At 45.6% G+C, this 18,489-nt stretch overlaps 1 protein-coding gene across 3 annotated transcripts in view; it reads right to left on the reverse strand.

Annotated features, from left to right (window-relative positions):
- The window catches only part of DBR1 (debranching RNA lariats 1), a 29,882-nt gene extending 19,950 nt beyond the window's left edge, over window positions 1-9,932 (reverse strand). The window contains exons 1-2 of one of the 3 annotated variants that reach the window (XM_034781373.1): window positions 9,654-9,932; window positions 8,268-8,392 (exon numbers count right to left, since the gene is read on the reverse strand). In XM_034781373.1, the coding sequence (XP_034637264.1) occupies window positions 8,268-8,392; window positions 9,654-9,850 (322 nt within the window). In that variant the 5' untranslated portion in view covers window positions 9,851-9,932. Of the gene's footprint in view, window positions 1-7,783; window positions 8,202-8,267; window positions 8,393-9,191; window positions 9,211-9,653 lie in introns of those variants that run through there. The other 2 variants (XM_034781375.1, XM_034781374.1) reach the window with 2 other exon arrangements.
- Between the last annotated feature and the right edge of the window lie 8,557 nt (window positions 9,933-18,489).

The following is an 18,489-nucleotide window of genomic DNA, read 5'->3' on the forward strand; positions in this document are numbered from 1 at the left end:
GGGGGGGGGAGCAGGTGGCTCCACGTGCTGCCCCCTCTCCCAGCGCCAACACCGCAGCTTCCATTGGCCGGGAACTGTGGCCAATGGGAACTACGGGGGCAGTGCTTGCAGCCCCGGGGGGGAGGGGAAGGGGGAAGGAGAGCAGCAGGTGTCCACACATGCCATCCCTGCAGCTCCCATTGGCCGCAGTTCCTGGCCAATGGGAGCTGCAGAGTCGGCACCGGGGGTGGGGACAGCAGCAGCGCACGGAGCTGCCTTTCTCCCCCGGACCACAGAGACATGCCAGCCGCTTCCGGGAGCAGCGTGGGGCAAGGGCAGGCAGGAGCATGCCTTAGCCCTGCTGCACCGCCAACCGGGAGCCACTTGTGGTAAGTGCCTCCCAGCCGGAGCCTATACCTCACACCCCCTCCTGCACTGCAACCCCCTATCCCAGCCCAGGGCCTGCATCCAAACTCCGTCCCAGAGCTTGCACCCCTCACCCTCTTCCGCACCACAACCCCCTGTCCCTGCCTGGAGCCCCCTCCTGCACCCAATCTCCCTCCTAGAGCTTGCACCCCACACCCCCTCCTGCATGCCAACCCCCTGCCACAGGCTCAGCGTGGAGCCCTCTCCTCCACTCCGAACCCCTTTGTCCCAGCCTGCACCCCCTCCGGCACCCCAACCCCCTGCCCCATCCCAGTGAAAGTGAGTGAGGGTGTGGGAGAGCAAGCGGCAGAGGAAGGGAGGAATGGAGTCAGTAGGGCAGGGCCTTGGGGAAGGGGAGATCCTGGGTTGATCTTAAATTCAAAAAGTGATCTTGTGTGTAAAAAGGTTCGAGACCACTGCTTCAGAGGAGATTAACAGAATAGAGCAATTATCAGGTGATCTATCCCCTGTTGTCCAGTCCCAGCTTCTGGCAGTCAGAGGCTTAGGGACATCCAGAGCATGGGGTTGTGTCAGTGACCATTTTGGCTAATAGCCATTGGTGGACCTATCCTCCATGGTCTTATCTAATTCTCTTTTGAACCCCATTATAGTTTTGTTGCCAGGGATGTTGTGAAGCCAAGTAGTTTTTTTTCCCTCCCTTTATTATAAACCTTTAGTTTCAGACACTGAAGGATTGGCTGGCAGCGTAGTGTTTTGGGTAAGATTCAAACCTAAACTGACCTGGTAATGTGGCTGATCCTTTGGGGTCAGAACATTTTGTATATGTGAGCAGTTTGGTGTTTTGTTTTTTAAATAAGTTCTACAGTACTGGACCTAGGTGCTGACTGGGAGCCAGAGAATTGAAATGCAATAAAGGGAGCTATGTGATTTCTTTTTTGCTTCTTGATAACCAGTGTGGGGAATCAGAAGCACAGTTTGTGACTGGTTGGGGAGTTTAACTTCAGTGTTACTCACAGACTGGTGAGTATCTGCTCTCCCTTTTACAGCCTGCCCTGACCTTAGCATTTCCAGTGAGAGCTGCCCCAAACACCACAGGTCACTTTGGAGTAGTTAACACAGAACCAGATCATTTGGGTTTTGGATCAGAACCCCATGCTATTCCAAATTTGAAATTTAAAACAGAGTGTCAAAAGTTAAGGTTAGTCACAACGAGTGATCCACAATCAAAACTGCAAGCCCCGAGAGAGAGCCAGTGTCTTCAGCATGAGAGAGAAATGGGAGAACTTCGAATACAAGAGAAGCAAGCCTTGGCCCAGCTGGAAAAGAGGCTGAGGAGAGAGCTAGGCGAGCTGAGGAAAGAACTAAGCAAGCTGGAGAAAGAAAATCTCACAGGAGGCGAATGGATCTGCTGCAAGCTGAGACCGATGTTGCCAGACTTAAACTCCGAATCAAAATAAATAAAAGAACAGCAGGTACAGGTCTGTCTCATCTTTCGCGGGGGTTCCATTCCGCGGTTAGCGCGTAAAGCGAAAACCACGTATAGCCAAAACCCCATTGAGTTCAATGGCGGGCAAAATCGCCCGCTCTACAGGTATAGTATTAAAACTGTTTCTCTTTTTTTTTTGTTTTTTGCCGACTGCGTAAAGTTGAAATCGCACATGTTAAATACACGTAAGATGCAACAGACCTGTACTGTGTTATCCTGGAAGCTCAGCTCCTCTCTACAGCAATGATGGAGATAGAGACTGTTCAGTTTATAAGAATGTTGGTATGTTGTTTAATAATGATGTGGTAACTATGTTAATCAGGGTAATGTCATAACCCAAACCAAGATAAAGTATGAATGTGAATCCTCTGTATGTTGTCTGTAACAGTCAGATTTGTAATGCAGTTGCATGTGTTTAACCAGGTATGCTATAACAAGGAAGAGAGTCTCTCTAGCCTTGGGATTGTGGAAAATAGCTTTGTCCAGTCAGAAAAGCAGTTTATATGGTGAAGAAATTTCTGAATATCTGTCTAATATCTCAGAAGTGAATCTGGAGTTAAATGAAGCACAGAAAGAAGCTCAGGAAAACATTTCTTTAGAGAAAATTAGAGTTGATGGTCAGTGTGAAGCCCTAACTGAGGAAGGAAAGGATAGATTTCTGGTGGGTGATGGATTGCTGGCAACTGAAGTTTATAAAAGTGAGACTGAACAAAGTAAAAGTGATTTACTTAAAGTAACTCAGTATGATGAGCCACTGTTTGTAGAAAGCAACAGTTTATCTGTTGAAGAAAAAACAGTTTCCAATTCTTTGTCTGTTGCAAATAGCAGTGTGCCTAATGAAGGAGAACGTACCTCCAGTCCTCTGTCTGTGGAGCAGACAGAAGGTGCCTGTCAGCCTATGATGGTTGAGGATATTTCATTTGTCCCAGAGTGGTTCTGGACTTGACTGAAACCCAAGAAGGAAGTGTTCCTAAGCTTGTGAGGGGTAACCTGCATTTTACCAGTGAGGAAAGCTGCAGAGGGAAAGAATGCCTCTAACCCTTTAACCATGGAGTTTAGCAGCTTGCCTAAAAGGAGGTTGTGTGAAATTCCTCTTAATACACCCAGAATCACCTCTGGAATAAACTCAGAGGGAGTTTGTTGTGGCTCCACAGAGCAATGCTTCTGTAGAGCGGGGTTTGGGGGAGAGATTGTTGCTTAGAAAGATTCCTGAAGAGAAAAATCTTCATGGTAGTTTTTGCAAGCAGTTTGCTGCAAATGATGGGTGTGGAAGTGATCTGATTGAGTTAACTCAGGGTGAATCACTGTATAGGGAAAGCAACAGTTTGTTTGGGAGACTGCCAGAGTCTTTCTGAAGTGTATAGATCCACTGACCTTGCTTTAGAAAGGTCCAATGTGGATAGCCTAGAGAAGGTTTCAGATGGGGCAAAAATTGTTAGAGAAATTGAACAGCCCTGTAGCCAAATGGCTGGGCTTGACCAGCATGTTGGTCAAGAATCTCCATGCTGATTCTTTAAGTAAACAGTCTGTGACTCAGGTACTGAGGAAAGATTGGGTTCAGTCAGAAGGCTGTTCTGCTCTGAAAAACCAGTAACCCACAAGTATGCAGGGAGAGCAGGCAAATTCTCACCCTTTAAAAACAACAAGGAGTCCGGTGGCACCTTAAAAGATTAACCGACTTATTTGGGCATAAGCTTTCATGGGTAAAAACCTCACTTCTTCAGATGCATGGAGTGAAAGTTACAGATGCAGGTATTATATAATGACATGAAGAGAAGAGAGTACCTCACAAGTGGAGAACTAGTGTTGACAGGGCCAATTCAATCAGGGTGAATATAGTCCACTCCCAATAATAGATGAGGAGGGGCATTGCTGGCACATGATGGCATATATAACATTAGTAGACGTGCAGATGAATGAGCCCTTGATGGTGTGGCTGATGTGGTTGGGTCCTCTGATGGTGTCGCTAGAGTAGATATGAGGACAGAGTAGGCAACGAGGTTTGCTACAGGGATTGGTTCTTGGGTTGGTGTTTCTGTGGTGTGGTGCATACTTGCTGGTGAGTATTTGCTTCAGGTTGGGGGGGTTGTCTGTAAGCGAGGACTGGCCTGCCTCACAAGGTCTGAGAGAGTAGGGATTGTTTTCCAGGATAGGTTGTAGATCGTTCATAATGCGCTGGAGAGGTTTTAGCTGGGGGCTGTACGTGATAGCCAGTCGTGTTCTGTTATTTTCCTTGTTGGGCCAGTCCTGTAGTAGATGATTTCTGGGTACCACTAGGGGACGAGAGCTGAGGAAGCGTTGTTCTAAGTCAGACATAAAAATGTTCGCATACTGTGGGGCCATGCGGGTACTTGCAGTTGCCTACTGTCCCCATATCTACTCTAGCGACACCTGCACGTCTACTAATGTGATATATGCCATCATGTGCCAGCAATGCCCCTCTGCCATGTACATTAGCCAAACCAGACAGTCCCTACATAAAAAAATAAATGGTCACAAATCGGACATCAGGAATGGTAACATAGAAAAGCCAGTAGGTGAACACTTCAATCTTCCTGGACATTCTATAACGGACTTAAAAGTAACTATTCTTGAACAAAAGAACTTCAGAAACAGACTTCAAAGAGAAACAGCAGAACTAAAATTCATTTGCAAATTTACCACCACTAATTTGGGCTTGAATAGGGAGTGGCTGGCTCATTACAAAAGCAGCTTTGCCTCTCCTGGAATTGACACCTCCTCATCCATTATTGGGAGTGGACTATATTCACCCTTAAAACTAACAGAAGTATTGGGAGCATAAGCTTTCGTGGGTAAGAACCTCACTTCTTGAGGTTCTTACCCACGAAAGCTTATGCTCCCAATACTTCTGTTAGTCTTAAAGGTGCCACAGGACCCTCTGTTGCTTTTTACAGATTCAGACTAACACAGCTACCCCTCCGATATATTCACCCTGATTGAACTGGCCCTGTCAACACTGGTTCTCCACTTGTGAGGTACTCTCTTCTCTTCATGTTTCATTATATAATACCTGCATCTGTAACTTTCACTCCATGCATCTGAAGAAGTGAGGTTTTTTACCCACGAAAGCTTCTGCCCAAATAAATCTGTTAGTCTTTAAGGTGCCACCGGACTCCTTGTTGCTTGTGTGGATACAGACTAACATTGCTACCCCCCGATACTTCTCACCCTTTAGACCAGGGATCGGCAACCTTTGGCACGGGGTTCGCCAGGGTAAGCACCCTGGCAGGCCGGGCCGGTTTGTTTACCTGCTGCGTCCACAGGTTTGGACAATCGCAGCTCCCATTGGCCGTGGTTCACCACTCCAGGCCAATCCCTCGTCCCCCACTGCTTCCCGCGGCCCACATTGGCCTGGAGCGGCGAACCGCAGCGAGTGGGAGCTGCGATCGGCCGAACCTGCGGACACAGCAGGTAAACAAACCGACCTGGCCCGCCAGGGTGCTTACCCTGGCGCACTGTGTGCCAAAGATTGCCAATCCCTGCTTTGACACTTTGGATTTGTTTGGTATCTCTTTAAGACAGAGTCCAGTCTCTAAGCTGGTGGTGATGATGGATGATCCACAAGCAAACATGCAGGAGAATGTCTGTATAGATGTTCATAGAACAGAGGGGCTGCAGTTGGTGAACACACCTAGCCAGTAAAGGGATTCCTGTAAGCAGGGAGGCTCAATTTTCAACCTTCTAGGAGAAGTGGGGTGGGGGGAAAGGGACCCAATCCTGTGAGGGGAAAAATGAGCATCCAGCCTTGAAATTGGTAGCAGATAAGAATTTGAAAATCTACCTAGCAGATAAGGAAGGGGGAAGATTTGCCCCATAACTGATAGCACTGAGTACACACCTGGCCAGCCAAGATATTTAGAGCTTGTCTACACTGGCAATTTACAACGCTGCAACTTTCTTGCTCAGGGGTGTGAAAAAACACCTGAGCGCAGCAAGTTTCAGCACTGTAAAGCTCCAGCGTAAATAGCGCACCAGCGCTGGGAGCCGCATTCCCAGCGCTGGTAGCTACGCCCCTCGTGGAGGTGGTTTTATTAGAGCACTGGGAGAGCTCTCCCAGTACTCTGCCTTGACCACACAAGCCACGTTAAAGCGCTGCTGTGGTAGCACTTTAGGGTTGCCAGTGTAGACTAGCCCTTAGTGAGACAAGAGGCATGGTATGACCAAGATACTTATAAACAATGACTGGTAACAAATTTGGTGTTACTGTTAAGGTTTAGCCTTCTAATGTATTTGATTTTTATGTCAACCCTGCTAAAAAGGTACAATGTGTATGACTTTGATAAAAAGCCTGCAAACATGTTGGGAAGAATACTTAAAAACACACAGTATGCTAGACAGCTTTTTGATAGTGAAACGTTACAACTGATACCTGTAAGCAATTGTGAAACTTGGCACAGTAGAGAAACCTTTACAAATCTAGTCTGCTGTATAGAAAGGGAAACTGAGGTACACTACCACATTGCTGTCATGGCTGAATGCCCAGGTAATTACACCCTTGAAAGTAGTAAGGTCTATATTAGAGTATCATCAGATGAGAAAGTCTTTCAGAGAATGAAATAAGCTTTATAGAAAAAAGCCTGATCTAATCAAATCTAATTTTGATAAACTACACCTCTACCCCAATATAACGTGACCCGATGTAACACAAATTCAGATACAATACGGTAAAGCAGCGTTCGAGGGGGTGGGGGCTGCACACTACTGCGGATCAAAGCAAGTTTGATATAACACGGTTTCACCTAGAATGCGGTAAGAATTTTTGGCTCCCGAGGACAGCGTTATATTGGGGTAGAGGTGTATTTCTGTTATACAGTGATACTTGACATTGAGTTAGAAGCTGTAGTGATACATAACCAAAAATGAAAAATTCTTATGATGCATTCAGCAGTGGCTAGGGACACCCCTTTCTGCATCAATTTTGCTTGGGGCGTGTGTGACTCTGTATGGAATCTGGGGGACACTTGAAGATATTATGAATATTAATATTATAAAATTGCAATGAGTTGTGGCAGATATGCCATGTAAGATATCTGCAAAATGTTATAATTTGCCAAATACGATAATCACCTTTGTATTATGGGTTATAGATATGTATGACAAAACTTGTGCTATGCTTCTGCGCAACACCCCCAGACAGTTTGGCATCAGCGTTGTCTACCCTGCTTGATGGCCCATTAAGGACCATCAGCCATACAACTGACCCATTGAGAGAAGGCAAGGGATACACCTTATGACTCAGCAAGGCATGCAGGGGCATACTTATGGACAGAAAAGGCTTCCAAGCCTTGTGCTGGGCAGCTTGTGTTTGAAACAGAGAAAGCACAAGCCACATGGAGAAAGACACCATTCATGACTTTATAGACCTTTATCATATCATCCCTCTTAGCCGTCTCTTTTCTAATGCAGAATAAGGTCTTGTAGATAAGAAGCAAAGAACCTAAACTTAATCCAGAAAGCAGTAAGGCCAATTTAATGATAGGAGCAGGAGAGAAAGGTCATTAGCAGTGGCATGTCCAATTGACTGGAATGGAAACAGGACAGTAGTGAGGGGACCAGACAAAGGTGGGTTACATTAATTGTAAAAAGTGACCAAGGCATAGGGAAGGGTGTTAGGAGTAGTAGGGATAATAAAGAAGCTAATTTGGGCAATATTAGAGCGAAACCACCAACAAATAAGAAAAAAGGTCAAAGATAATACTCAGGTTGTGGTCCTGGGAAATAGGAAAGATAAGCAGAGATGAGAGAATGTAGCATGAGTAAAGAGATTAAGAAGGAAGATTAAATTCAGTTGCAGAGAGAGTTTGATATGATGGCTGGTCATCTACCCCTTATCCCATCAACTTGTCAGATTGTCATGCAAACATCACCATCTTCGTCTGTACAAGGCAGCACTGAAGTCCACTTGCTTACCATCTTCTTTGATGCAATCCATCTATTTGCAGGTCATCCAATAGGAAATTTCAGAGCCAATTTGAAATCCAAGATTGGATAGAAAGGGTGAGGTGGAGGGTAAAGAGAAAAACTGGCGAATCCTCAGCATAATTTAAACACTGGCCCTTGGAGAATACAGAAAGAAACCAAAAACAGAACCCAGAAGTACTGAAGTCACTAAAAACGAAGACTGGGGCTCACCAGATCACCTAGCCAAAGACATCTTACTATATTCTGCTAAACTTCAACTGAGCACCTGAAGCAAAACTGAATCCTCCTGAGGTTCTCCCAATAATATATAGCCAGTACTCCAAAAACAAAATCCAAAACAGTAATATGTATCTCAACCTAGTTAGAAATCTAAGAATTTATAGAAGATACCTCAATATTTAACCCCTAGAAGTTCAAGCCCATATTTATACATTAAATCTGTAAAATCAAAGAATTAAGTGACATTCCATACCAAGGTAATATATGTTTGGTGCCACCCATCCTCCATATGGCAGTTCCTGCAAGTGATTTGAGGCTTCATGATTACCCCCAATAAAGATTGTGAGAACAGGAGCCTTCTTCTCGCCCGAATAATACCTATTTCAGAAACAGAAAAACAACATCTTAACAATACACAAGTGATATTTCAAGATGCTTACATGCTTAAGCAGCAGAAGAGATTGGTCCTACACAAGTCTACATGCAAAAAAGTTGGATTTTTAAGATTTCTTCGTTCAAAGACAGATCTAATTTATTCAAAACTGCAGAACTGGAATTAATTTGCAAACTGGACACCATTAAATTAGGCTTGAATAAAGACCGTGAGTGGATGAGTCATTACAAACAGTAAAAACTATTTCCCCATGCTAATTTTTCCCCTACTCTTGCTCACAACTTCTTGTCAACTGTTTGAAATGGGCCATCCTGATCATCACTACAAAAGTTGTTTTCCTCCTGCTGATAATAGCCCACCTTAATTGATTAGTCTCATTAGAATTGGTATGGCACCACCCATTTTTTCATGTTCTCTGTGTGTATTATATATATCTTCCTACTGTATTTTCCACTGCATGCAGCCGATGAAGTGGGTTTTAGCCCACGAAAGCTTATTCCCAAATAAATGTGTTAGTCCAGGAGTAGGCAACCTATGGTACACGTGCCAAAGGTGGCACGCGAGCTGATTTTCAGTGGCACTCACACTGCCCGGGTCCTGGCCACCAGTCCGGGGGTGGGGAGGGGGTGGGGGGTGCCTCTGCATTTTAATTTAAATTTTAAATGAAGCTTCTTAAACATTTAAAAAATGTATTTACTTTACATACAACAATAGTTTATACATAATAGACTTATAGAAAGAGACCTTCTAAAAACATTAAAATGTATTACTAGCATGCAAAACCTTAAATTAGAGTGAATAAATGAAGACTCGGCAACCCACTTCTGAAAGGTTGCCGACCCCTGTGTTAGTCTCTTAGGTGCCACAAGTTCTCCTCGTTCTTTTTACTGAAAACAAAGCTACTGTTATTTATTTGTATATCAAAACGACAATGCTCAGTTTCAGGCTGCGTTTCAGTTCAGGGGGATCCCGCCTTATCCCGATCTCTGCAGAATCCCGCAGGGCCACGGAGTGGGTAGAGACCTGAGGAGAGAGGGGAGGCTCGGGCCAGGAGGCGGCGGTCCGAGCTCCAGTTACCCAGCGACTCTGGGTAGAGGGCGCATCCTTCCCCCGCTTTCGCGCCGGCGGTCGGGGACGGGAAGTTCCCGGTACCGCATCTGGCAGCGCTCTGCTCCCCACGGCAACAGAGGCGCACAAAGCGGGCGCCGCGGGGCTCCAGGGCGAGCGGCCAGGCCCGACGCTCACCGGTAGAAGGTCTGCATGTGGCGGTACTTGGCCGACACGGCCATGCAGCGTAGGTCCGCCTCGTTGCGCACAGCCTGGAAGTCTCCGCAGCACAGCAGCAGGTCGATACGCACGTTATTGCGCCGCTGCAGCAGCTCCAGCGTCTCGTAAAGCTTGTCCAGCTCGCCATGGCAGCAGCCGGCCACCGCCACCTTCATCGCGCGGCGCGTGCTTAATGCGTCACCAGCCCCCGAGCTCTCGCCGGACACCGTCCCGCGCGCCTGCACATCAGCCCCCTCCCCCGCGCCCGGCTGCGGCTGAGCTGCGGCCCGCGCCAGCGCTTGGCCTGCGCGCTCCCAGGCCACAATCGGGCTGTGCACGCGCGTATATGCGTGCGCGTCCAACATCCGGGCTGTGTGCGTGCCTGGCTACGTGCATGCTGTGTGCGCGAACTGCGTGCATGTGGGCTTGTAGCGTGCAGGTGCCTTTGGGTTTGGGAGTTTGCACTCACGTGAGTGGCTACCGTCTGTATGTGTCCATTGCGTGTACGTGTGTAATGGCGCCCTAAAAGGGCGTTAAGCTCTGTGGGAGCTGTTGGTTGCAGCTAACATGCAGACAGTGCACCGGACAGTCAGACTTTTTTTTTCAAGTTAGCACACAGGACTCAGCGAGTTCTGAATAACCATTAGCGATATCAACTTTTTCCAGAAAAACGATAGTTATATAGCATCTTTCATCCATTACATTTTCCATGTAGTTTGCAAACAATATATTCCATATAAAATATTACAGTAAAAGACTGTTATGGTTGAAAGGTCAAATACGCTAAAGTTAGGTTTCAGAGTAGCAGCTGTGTTAGTCTGTATCCGCAAAAAGAACAGGAGTACTTGTGGCACCTTAGAGACTAATACATTTATTAGAGCATAAGCTTTCATTGGCTACAACCCACTTCTTCCGATGCATAGAATGTGATATATGCCATCATGTGCCAGCAATGCCCCTTTGCCATGTACATTGGCCAAACTGGACAGTCTCTACGCAAAAGAATTAATGGACACAAATCTGACATCAGGAATCATAATACTCAAAAGCCAGTGGGAGAACACTTTAATCTGTTTGGTCATTCAATGACAGACCTGCGGGTGGCTATTTTACAACAGAAAAGCTTCAAAAACAGACTCCAACGAGAGACTGCTGAGCTGGAATTGATATGCAAACTAGCTAGAATCAACTTAGGCTTGAATAAGGACTGGGAATGGCTGAGCCATTACAAACATTGAATTTATTTCCCCTTGTAAGTATTCTCACACTTGTTATCAAACTGTCTCTACTGGGCTATCTTGATTATCACTTCAAAAGTTTTTTTCTCTTACTTAATTAGCCTCTCAGAGTTGGGAAGACAACTCCCACCTGTTCATGCTCTCTGTATGTGTGTATATATATCTCCTCAATATATGTTCCATGCTATGCATCTGAAGAAGTGGGCTGTAGCCCACGAAAGCTTATGCTCTAATAAATTTGTTAGTCTCTAAGGTGTCACAAGTACTCCTGTTCTTTTTTCTAAAGTTAGGAAATGCCAGAATTAAGGTTCTTCTGCAGAACCCTCCATCAGTTGAGCTAAAAGAAAAACTCTGCAAGCTGTTAGGAGAGGTAACTTATCCTCTATTAAATGCCCAGAATGTTTTATTAACACAGAGTTAAAGTTGTTCCGTGGCTGGCACCTTGTGCCCTTCCAGAATATAGGCGGCTGCTGCCATGGCGCACTAGATTGGCTCAATTTAAACCTTTGAAAACCAAGAAACACAAAGTTAAGGGACATGCTATCCCAAGGAAAGTGAGAGAACATGAATATGTAGGAGGGTTTGGGACAGAGATGAAGCTTCCACACATACCTCACTGCACAGCTCTGATCCCCTCCTTTCCGCTCCACTCCCCAATGTATTCTTCAAACACCCCCCGCACTCCCCCTTGCTGCTGCAATCCACATATTCCTTCCAGCTGCTCATAGGCCTCACACACTGCTCCGACACCACTCCAGCTCTTCCAACATTCCCTCCATCACACCCATTGCTCTGACCACACATGTATCTCCTACTGCTGTGAGCTCACGCACACAAATACTCTGGTCTGTGCCTTCCCCTCTGTGCCCGTTCCTTCCTCCTCCTTGCCACTCTGTATCCCTAGAGTGGTAAATTGAGGGGGTCATGGGAAAGTAGGAAGGTGGTGGGGCTGTGAGCAATGCATGTACCAGCTGGACACAGGAAGGGGCAAGAGACCTTATTGAATTGCGAAGTAACTCCCTGCTCTCCATGTGTCAGTATATAATGCCTGCATCTGTAACTTTCACTCTATGCATCCGAAGAAGTGAGGTTTTTACCCACGAAAGCTTATGCCCAAATAAATCTGTTAGTCTTTATAGAGACTTGTTGTTCTTATTGAATAAGTTTACATATCTTTGGGGTCCATTGTATTAAATTAATTATGTATGTATTATTGTGGGCCTAGTATCAGGGGGTAGCCGTGTTAGTCTGTATCTACAAAAACAACAAAGAGTCTGGTGGCACCTTAAAGACTAACAGATTTATTTGGGCATGAAAGCTTATGCCCAAATAAATCTGTTAGTCTTTAAGGTGCCACCAGACTCTTTGTTGTTATTGTGGGCCTAGATGATCAAAGGACTATATTGAACAATGTGCCAGACAGAATGGACTTTTGGAGGCAATGTGTGAAGTGGATTTCCTGGGAAATATTTAGTGTGAGGTGAATACATTTCTTTTCCCCACCCCACCTCTGGCTATGCAAAACCGCAGCCTTTTGAATCTACACCCTGAGAAGAGGACAATTGTCTGCTGATTACCTGTTGCTGGAGTCCCAAGATCAAAGGATCAAGCTATCAAAGGGAAAGAATCATAGATTAATTGGTGTGCTTGTTCTGAGCCCAGGCAATTATGAACTTATAACCACAGAAAAATCCCTTTGTGGGGTTTGAAGAACTGACTCCTACTAGAGCCCTTGCTGGAGTTGGTGGTGACCTCTGGTAAGCATATTAGCAAGACTGAAAGTTATTTATTGTTTTTAATATGTTTTCTCTGTAATGCTTTTACCTTAAGAATAAATGTGCTTGGTTAGAAAAGGCAATTTATAGGTAACTTATAACTGTGGGCAAGTACAACTGTTCATAGCCTCTGAGGAGAAGTCAAAGTGCAGATGCTGGACTGTTTTGGAAATCTGTCCTACTGGGGATATCACAGTGGAGGCAGGGAACTGTGCAGCCTGGAAAATCTCCAGTCAGATTTCCAGCCAAGAGAGGTGAGGGCTGAGGAGCTGGGAGTGTAGACTGGGTCCTTGCTGGACCATGAGTGGGAAATACATGTGCAATTGCCCTGAACTGTGACACCCTGTATTCTCCAGGCTGCCCAGAATATTGATACTATTGCCCCTTCTTCTGACACCAGAGTTGCCCATTTGCTGAGCAATAGCAAAATTCTGGGGCATTGCAGATCATCTTCCTGTTAGAAGACAAGTCAGTGATGTGCCATCTGGGGCTATGTTTACACTGTGTATCTTACAGTGGCAGCCGTGCTGCTGTAAGGTATGCAGTGTAGCCGCTCATTTTCGACAGAAGAGAGTTCTCCTGCCAGCAAAATAAAATTACCCGCAATGAGGTGCGGTAGTTTTGTAGGTGGGAGAGTGTCTCCCGCTGACAAAGCGCTGTCCACATCAGCGCTTTTTGTCATTAAAACTTTTGTCAGCCAGGGGTGTGTTTTTTCACACCCCGACCAACAAAAGTTTTAATGACAAAAGTGCAGCATAGACATAGCTTGAATATTTCTCAGTATTTCAAAGCGTAACTTGCTTTGTTATCCTGGGTGGTATACTCCTGGGAATTCTATGCCAAAATATTAAAAATTCTGTGCCAAAAACTTTAAAAATTCTGCATACAATATGTTAAATTATGCATATTTTATTCATCAACATAACACTATATAATCATCCAGTTTCAATTATTTTCGTAATTTATTTCAAAATACCCTGACAGCAACTATGTCTGTAACAATACAGACAAAAAAGATTTCCACTGAAGTAGAGATAAAGAAATCCATACAACAACCCTGTCAGGGTTCCCTCCCCACTCTGAACTCTGGGGTACAGATGTGGGGATCCACATGGAAGACCCCCTAAGCTTATTTCTACCAGCTTAGGTTAAAAACGTCCCCAAGGCACAAATCCTTCCTTGTCCTTGGATGGTAAGGATGGTAACTCATTGCTGCCAAGTGAGTTAGATAAAGATTTAGGAAAGGACCACGTGGAGGTCCTGTTTCCCAAAAATATTCGCCCAAGCCCCTTCACCCCCTTTCCTGGGGAGGCTTGAGAATAATACCAAATAGGTAACCAAGGTGAGCACAGACCAGACCCTTGGGTTTTTAGGACACTAAAAACCCAATCAGATTCTTTAAAAAAAAAATTTATTACAAAGAAAAAAATAAAAGAAGCACCTCTGTAAAAATCAGGATGGAAGATAATTTTACAGGGCAATCAGATTCAGAACACAGAGGATTCCCTCTAGGCAAAACTTTAAAGTTACAAAAACAGGGATAAACCTCCCTCTTAACACAGGGAAAATTCACAAGCTAAAACAAAAGATACTCGAATGCATTTCCTTGCTATTACTTACTATTTTTGTAAGTTTAGATGTATAATTTAGTAGGAGTTAGATTACTTTCTTGGTCTCTCTCTCTTTGTCTCCGGAGAGAACACACAGAAAAAACCTTCCTCCACAGATTTGAAAATATCTTCTCCCCCTATTGGTCCTTTTGGTCAGATGCCAATCAGGTTATCTGAGCTCTTAACCCTTTACAGATAAAGGAGGGATTTTATGCTACTCTTAGCTGAATGTTTATGACATGCCCCCCAAATCATAGACAGTGCTGGACAGCCTGCTGCACACTGGCTGTGATTTTTTCCTGGAGCTCTAGGAGAAAACAAAATTAATAAGACACATGCACCTCTAGATATACTACTGATTATATAAAAACTAACAGTATTTTCCACATTTCAAGGACAATTTTAACCAGCTGATTCTGGAAAACTTTCACAGGAGAGTGCATCAGCCACTTTGTTAGAAGCTCCTGAAATGTGTTGTATTTCAAAATCAAAATTTTGGAGAGCTAAACTCCACTGAAGAAGGTTTTTGTTATTGTCCTTGACAGTTTGAAGCCACTTCAGTGCAGCATGGTCGGTTTGCAGGTGGAAACACTGTCCCCAAATGTATGGGCGTAGTTTTTTCAGAGCATATACAATGGCGTAACATTCCTTTTCGCTGATGGACCAGTGGCTTTCCCTCTCAGACAGACATTTTTTTTGCTGAGAAACATGACAGGATGGAATTCTAGATCTGGTCCTTCCTGCATTAAAACTGCTCCCACACCACACTTGGACGCATCTGTGGTCATTAGGAAAGGTTTGTCAAAATCTGGGGCCCTTAGCACAGGGTCAGACATGAGTGTTGCTTTAAGCTAGTTAAAGGCCTTCTGACACTCTTTAGTCCACTGCACTGCATTTAGCTGGGGTTTTTTTGGTCAGGTCTGTCAGTGGGGTGGCAATTTGGCTGTAGTGCGGTACAAATCGCCGGTAATATCCAGCCAAGCCTAAGAAGGATTGAACCTGTTTTTTTTTTACTTTGGGACAGGCCACTTTTGGATAGCATTCACTTTGGCCTGTAGGGGGTTGATAGTTCCTTGACCCACCTGGTGTCCAAGGTAAGTCACTCAGTTTAGGCCTATTTGACATTTTTTAGCCTTAACAGTTAGTCAGGCCTCCCTTATGCGCTCAAAGACTTTTTGCAGATGCTCCAGGTGTTCTGCCCATGAATCAGAAAAGATGGCCACATCATCAAAGTAGGCTACTGCAGATTCCCCCAATCCCGCTAGGAGACTATCTACAAGTTTCTGGAAAGTGGCGGGTGCATTTTGCAGCCCGAAAGGGAGCACATTAAATTCATACAGCCCTACATGGGTGATGAAGGCTGACCTTTCCTTGGTGGATTTATCCAGCAGTACTTGCCAGTACCCCTTGGTTAAGTCTAAGGTAGAGATGAACTGGGCACGTCCCAGTTTCTCCAGTAGCTCATTTGTGCATGGCATTGGATAGTTGTCTGGGCAAGTTACAGCATTTAGCTTACAGTAGTCCACGCAAAAGCGTATCTCCCCATCTGGTTTGGGAACTAGAACCACTGGAGATGCCCATGCACTGTTAGAGGGGCGGATTACACCCATCTGTAGCATGTCCTAGATTTCTCGTTCTATAGCAGTTTTGGCTTGAGGAGACACCCGGTAAGGTTGGGCTCTAATTGGGTGAGCATTACCTGTGTCAATGGAGTAGTATGCCCGTTCGGTCCTTCCAGGGGTGGCTGAGAACATCAGCACGAAGCTCCTTGATCTGCTCTTGCTGCATATGTCCAAGGGTCATGGAGAGGTTCACCTCTTCCACGCCACGGTCACTTTTTCCTTCGTAGTAGACACCTTCAGGCCACTCAGCATCATCTCCTCCCGGGGCTGTAAACTGACAAACCTTTAATTCTCTGGAATAAAAGGGTTTTAGAGAATTAACATGGTACACTTTAGGCATTAGGTTTGAGGTGGGGAATGCTATGAGATAGTTAACAGGTTCCAGGCGCTCTTGGACCGTGAATGGCCCTTCCCATGACATTTCCATCTTATGGGCCTGGAGCGCCTTTAAGACCATGACCTGGTCCCCTACTTTGAAGGGACGCTTTCTGGCATGTTTATCATACCAGGCTTTTTGCTCTTCCTGAGCATCTTTTAGGTTTTCTTTAGCAAGAGCTAAAGAGGCTCGGAGGGTGTTTTGTAGGTTGTTTACAAAGTCCAGAATGTTAGTTCCTGGAGATGGAGTAAACCCCTCCCATTGCTGCTTCACCAACTGTAATGGCCCCTTAACCTCACAGCCATACACAAGTTCAAATGGTGAAAACCCTAAACTGGGACGTGGTACAGCTCTGTAGGCAAAGAGCAACTGCTGCAACCCTAGGTCCCAATCACTGGAGTGCTCATTTACGTATCATGGCCCCCAAAGTTCCATTAAACTTCTCCACCAGGCCATTTGTTTGATGGTGGTAAGGGGTGACAACAAAGTGGTTCACCCCATGAGCTTCCCACTGGCTTTTCATGGTCCCCACCAGGAAATAAGTTCTCGAATCTGTAAGGATGTCGGAGGGCCAACCTATCCTGGCAAAAATGTCTGTTAATGCCTGGCACACACTTTTAGCCCTGGTGTTGCTTAGAGCTACTGCTTCCGGCCATCAGGTGGCAAAATCCATGAAAGTCAGTATGTACTGTTTTCCTCTGGGTGTCTTTTTTGGAAAAGGACCCAGAATATCCACAGCTATTTGCTGAAATGAAACCTCAATTATGGGGAGTGGTTGGAGTGGGGCCTTGACCTGGTCTTGGGGTTTTCCCACTCTTTGCAACATCTCACAAGACCGGTGTGACAAAGTTCCTCCTCTACCTTGGTGGGTCCTGCGCTTATTGGCGGATTTGCTCGCTTCACAGATTCACCCTGTGCGTCAGGAAACAGTCCAGAGACCTTCCCCTCTGGTAGAAGCTATAGTCCAGGTCAATTCCTCCTGTGTTTGATCAGGAGTTGGGAGGTATGGGGGGAACCCAGGCCCACCCTCTACTCCGGGTTCCAGCCCAGGGCCCTGTGGACTGCAGCTGGTTAGAGTGCCTCCTGGTACTGTTTCACGACACCTAAAACTCCCTGGGCTACTTCCCCATGGCCTCCTCCCAACACCTTCTTTGTCCTCACCACCGGACTTTCCTCCTGATGTCTGATAACGCTTGTACTTCTCAGTCTTCCAGCAGTACGCCTACTCACTCTCAGCTTCTTGCACACCTCTTACTCCCAGTTCCTCTCTCACACACACACTTCCTCTCCTCTAGATCCCCCTGGCTTGACTGGAGTGAGCCCTTTTATAGCATCAGAGGGGCCTTAATTAGAGTCAGGTGCTTAACTGCCTCACTTGACTCTTAGCAGATTAATTGGAGTCAGGTGGTCTATTAGCCTGGGGCAGCCCCTGCTCTGGTCACTCAGGGAACAGAAAACTACTTATCCAGTGACCATTATATCTCCCTTCTGCTACTCTGCTGTTCCCAACTGGTCTGGGTCTATCACACCGGATATAGGTAGAAACGTCCTTGCCCATTCCCTCCCAGTGGAAGGACTTCCCCAAATGGTCTTTGGTCCTGTTCACCCCAGCATGGTCACTAGGATGATCGTGGGCTAAGCTCAAGAGTTTTACCCGGTACTTAGTTGGAACTACCAACTGTCTTTGAGGATGACAGTCCTCCTGGTGTCAAGTATCAGGGGGTAGCCATGTTAGTCTGTATCTACAAAAACAACAAGTAGTCTGGTGGCACCTTAAAGACTAACAGATTTATTTGGGCATAAGCTTTCGTGAGTAAAAACCTCACTTCTTCGGATGCATAGAGTGAAAGTTACAGATGCAGGCATTATATACTGACACATGGAGAGCAGGGAGTTACTTCGCAAGTGGAGAACCAGTGTTGACAGGGCCAATTCAATCAAGGTGGATGTAGTCCACTCCCAATAGTAGATGAGGAGGTGTCAATTCCAGGAGAGGAAAAGCTGCTTCTGTAATGAGCCAGCCACTCCCAGTCCCTATTCAAGCCCAGATTAATGGTGTTGAATTTGCAAATTAATTTTAGTTCTGCTGTTTCTCTTTGAAGTCTGTTTCTGAAGTTTTTTTGTTCAATGATAGTGACTTTTAAATCTGTAATAGAATGACCAGGGAGATTGAAGTGTTCACTTACTGGCTTGT

This window comes from Trachemys scripta, chromosome 9 (assembly GCF_013100865.1).
Source record: "Trachemys scripta elegans isolate TJP31775 chromosome 9, CAS_Tse_1.0, whole genome shotgun sequence".
NCBI lineage: Eukaryota > Metazoa > Chordata > Testudines > Emydidae > Trachemys > Trachemys scripta.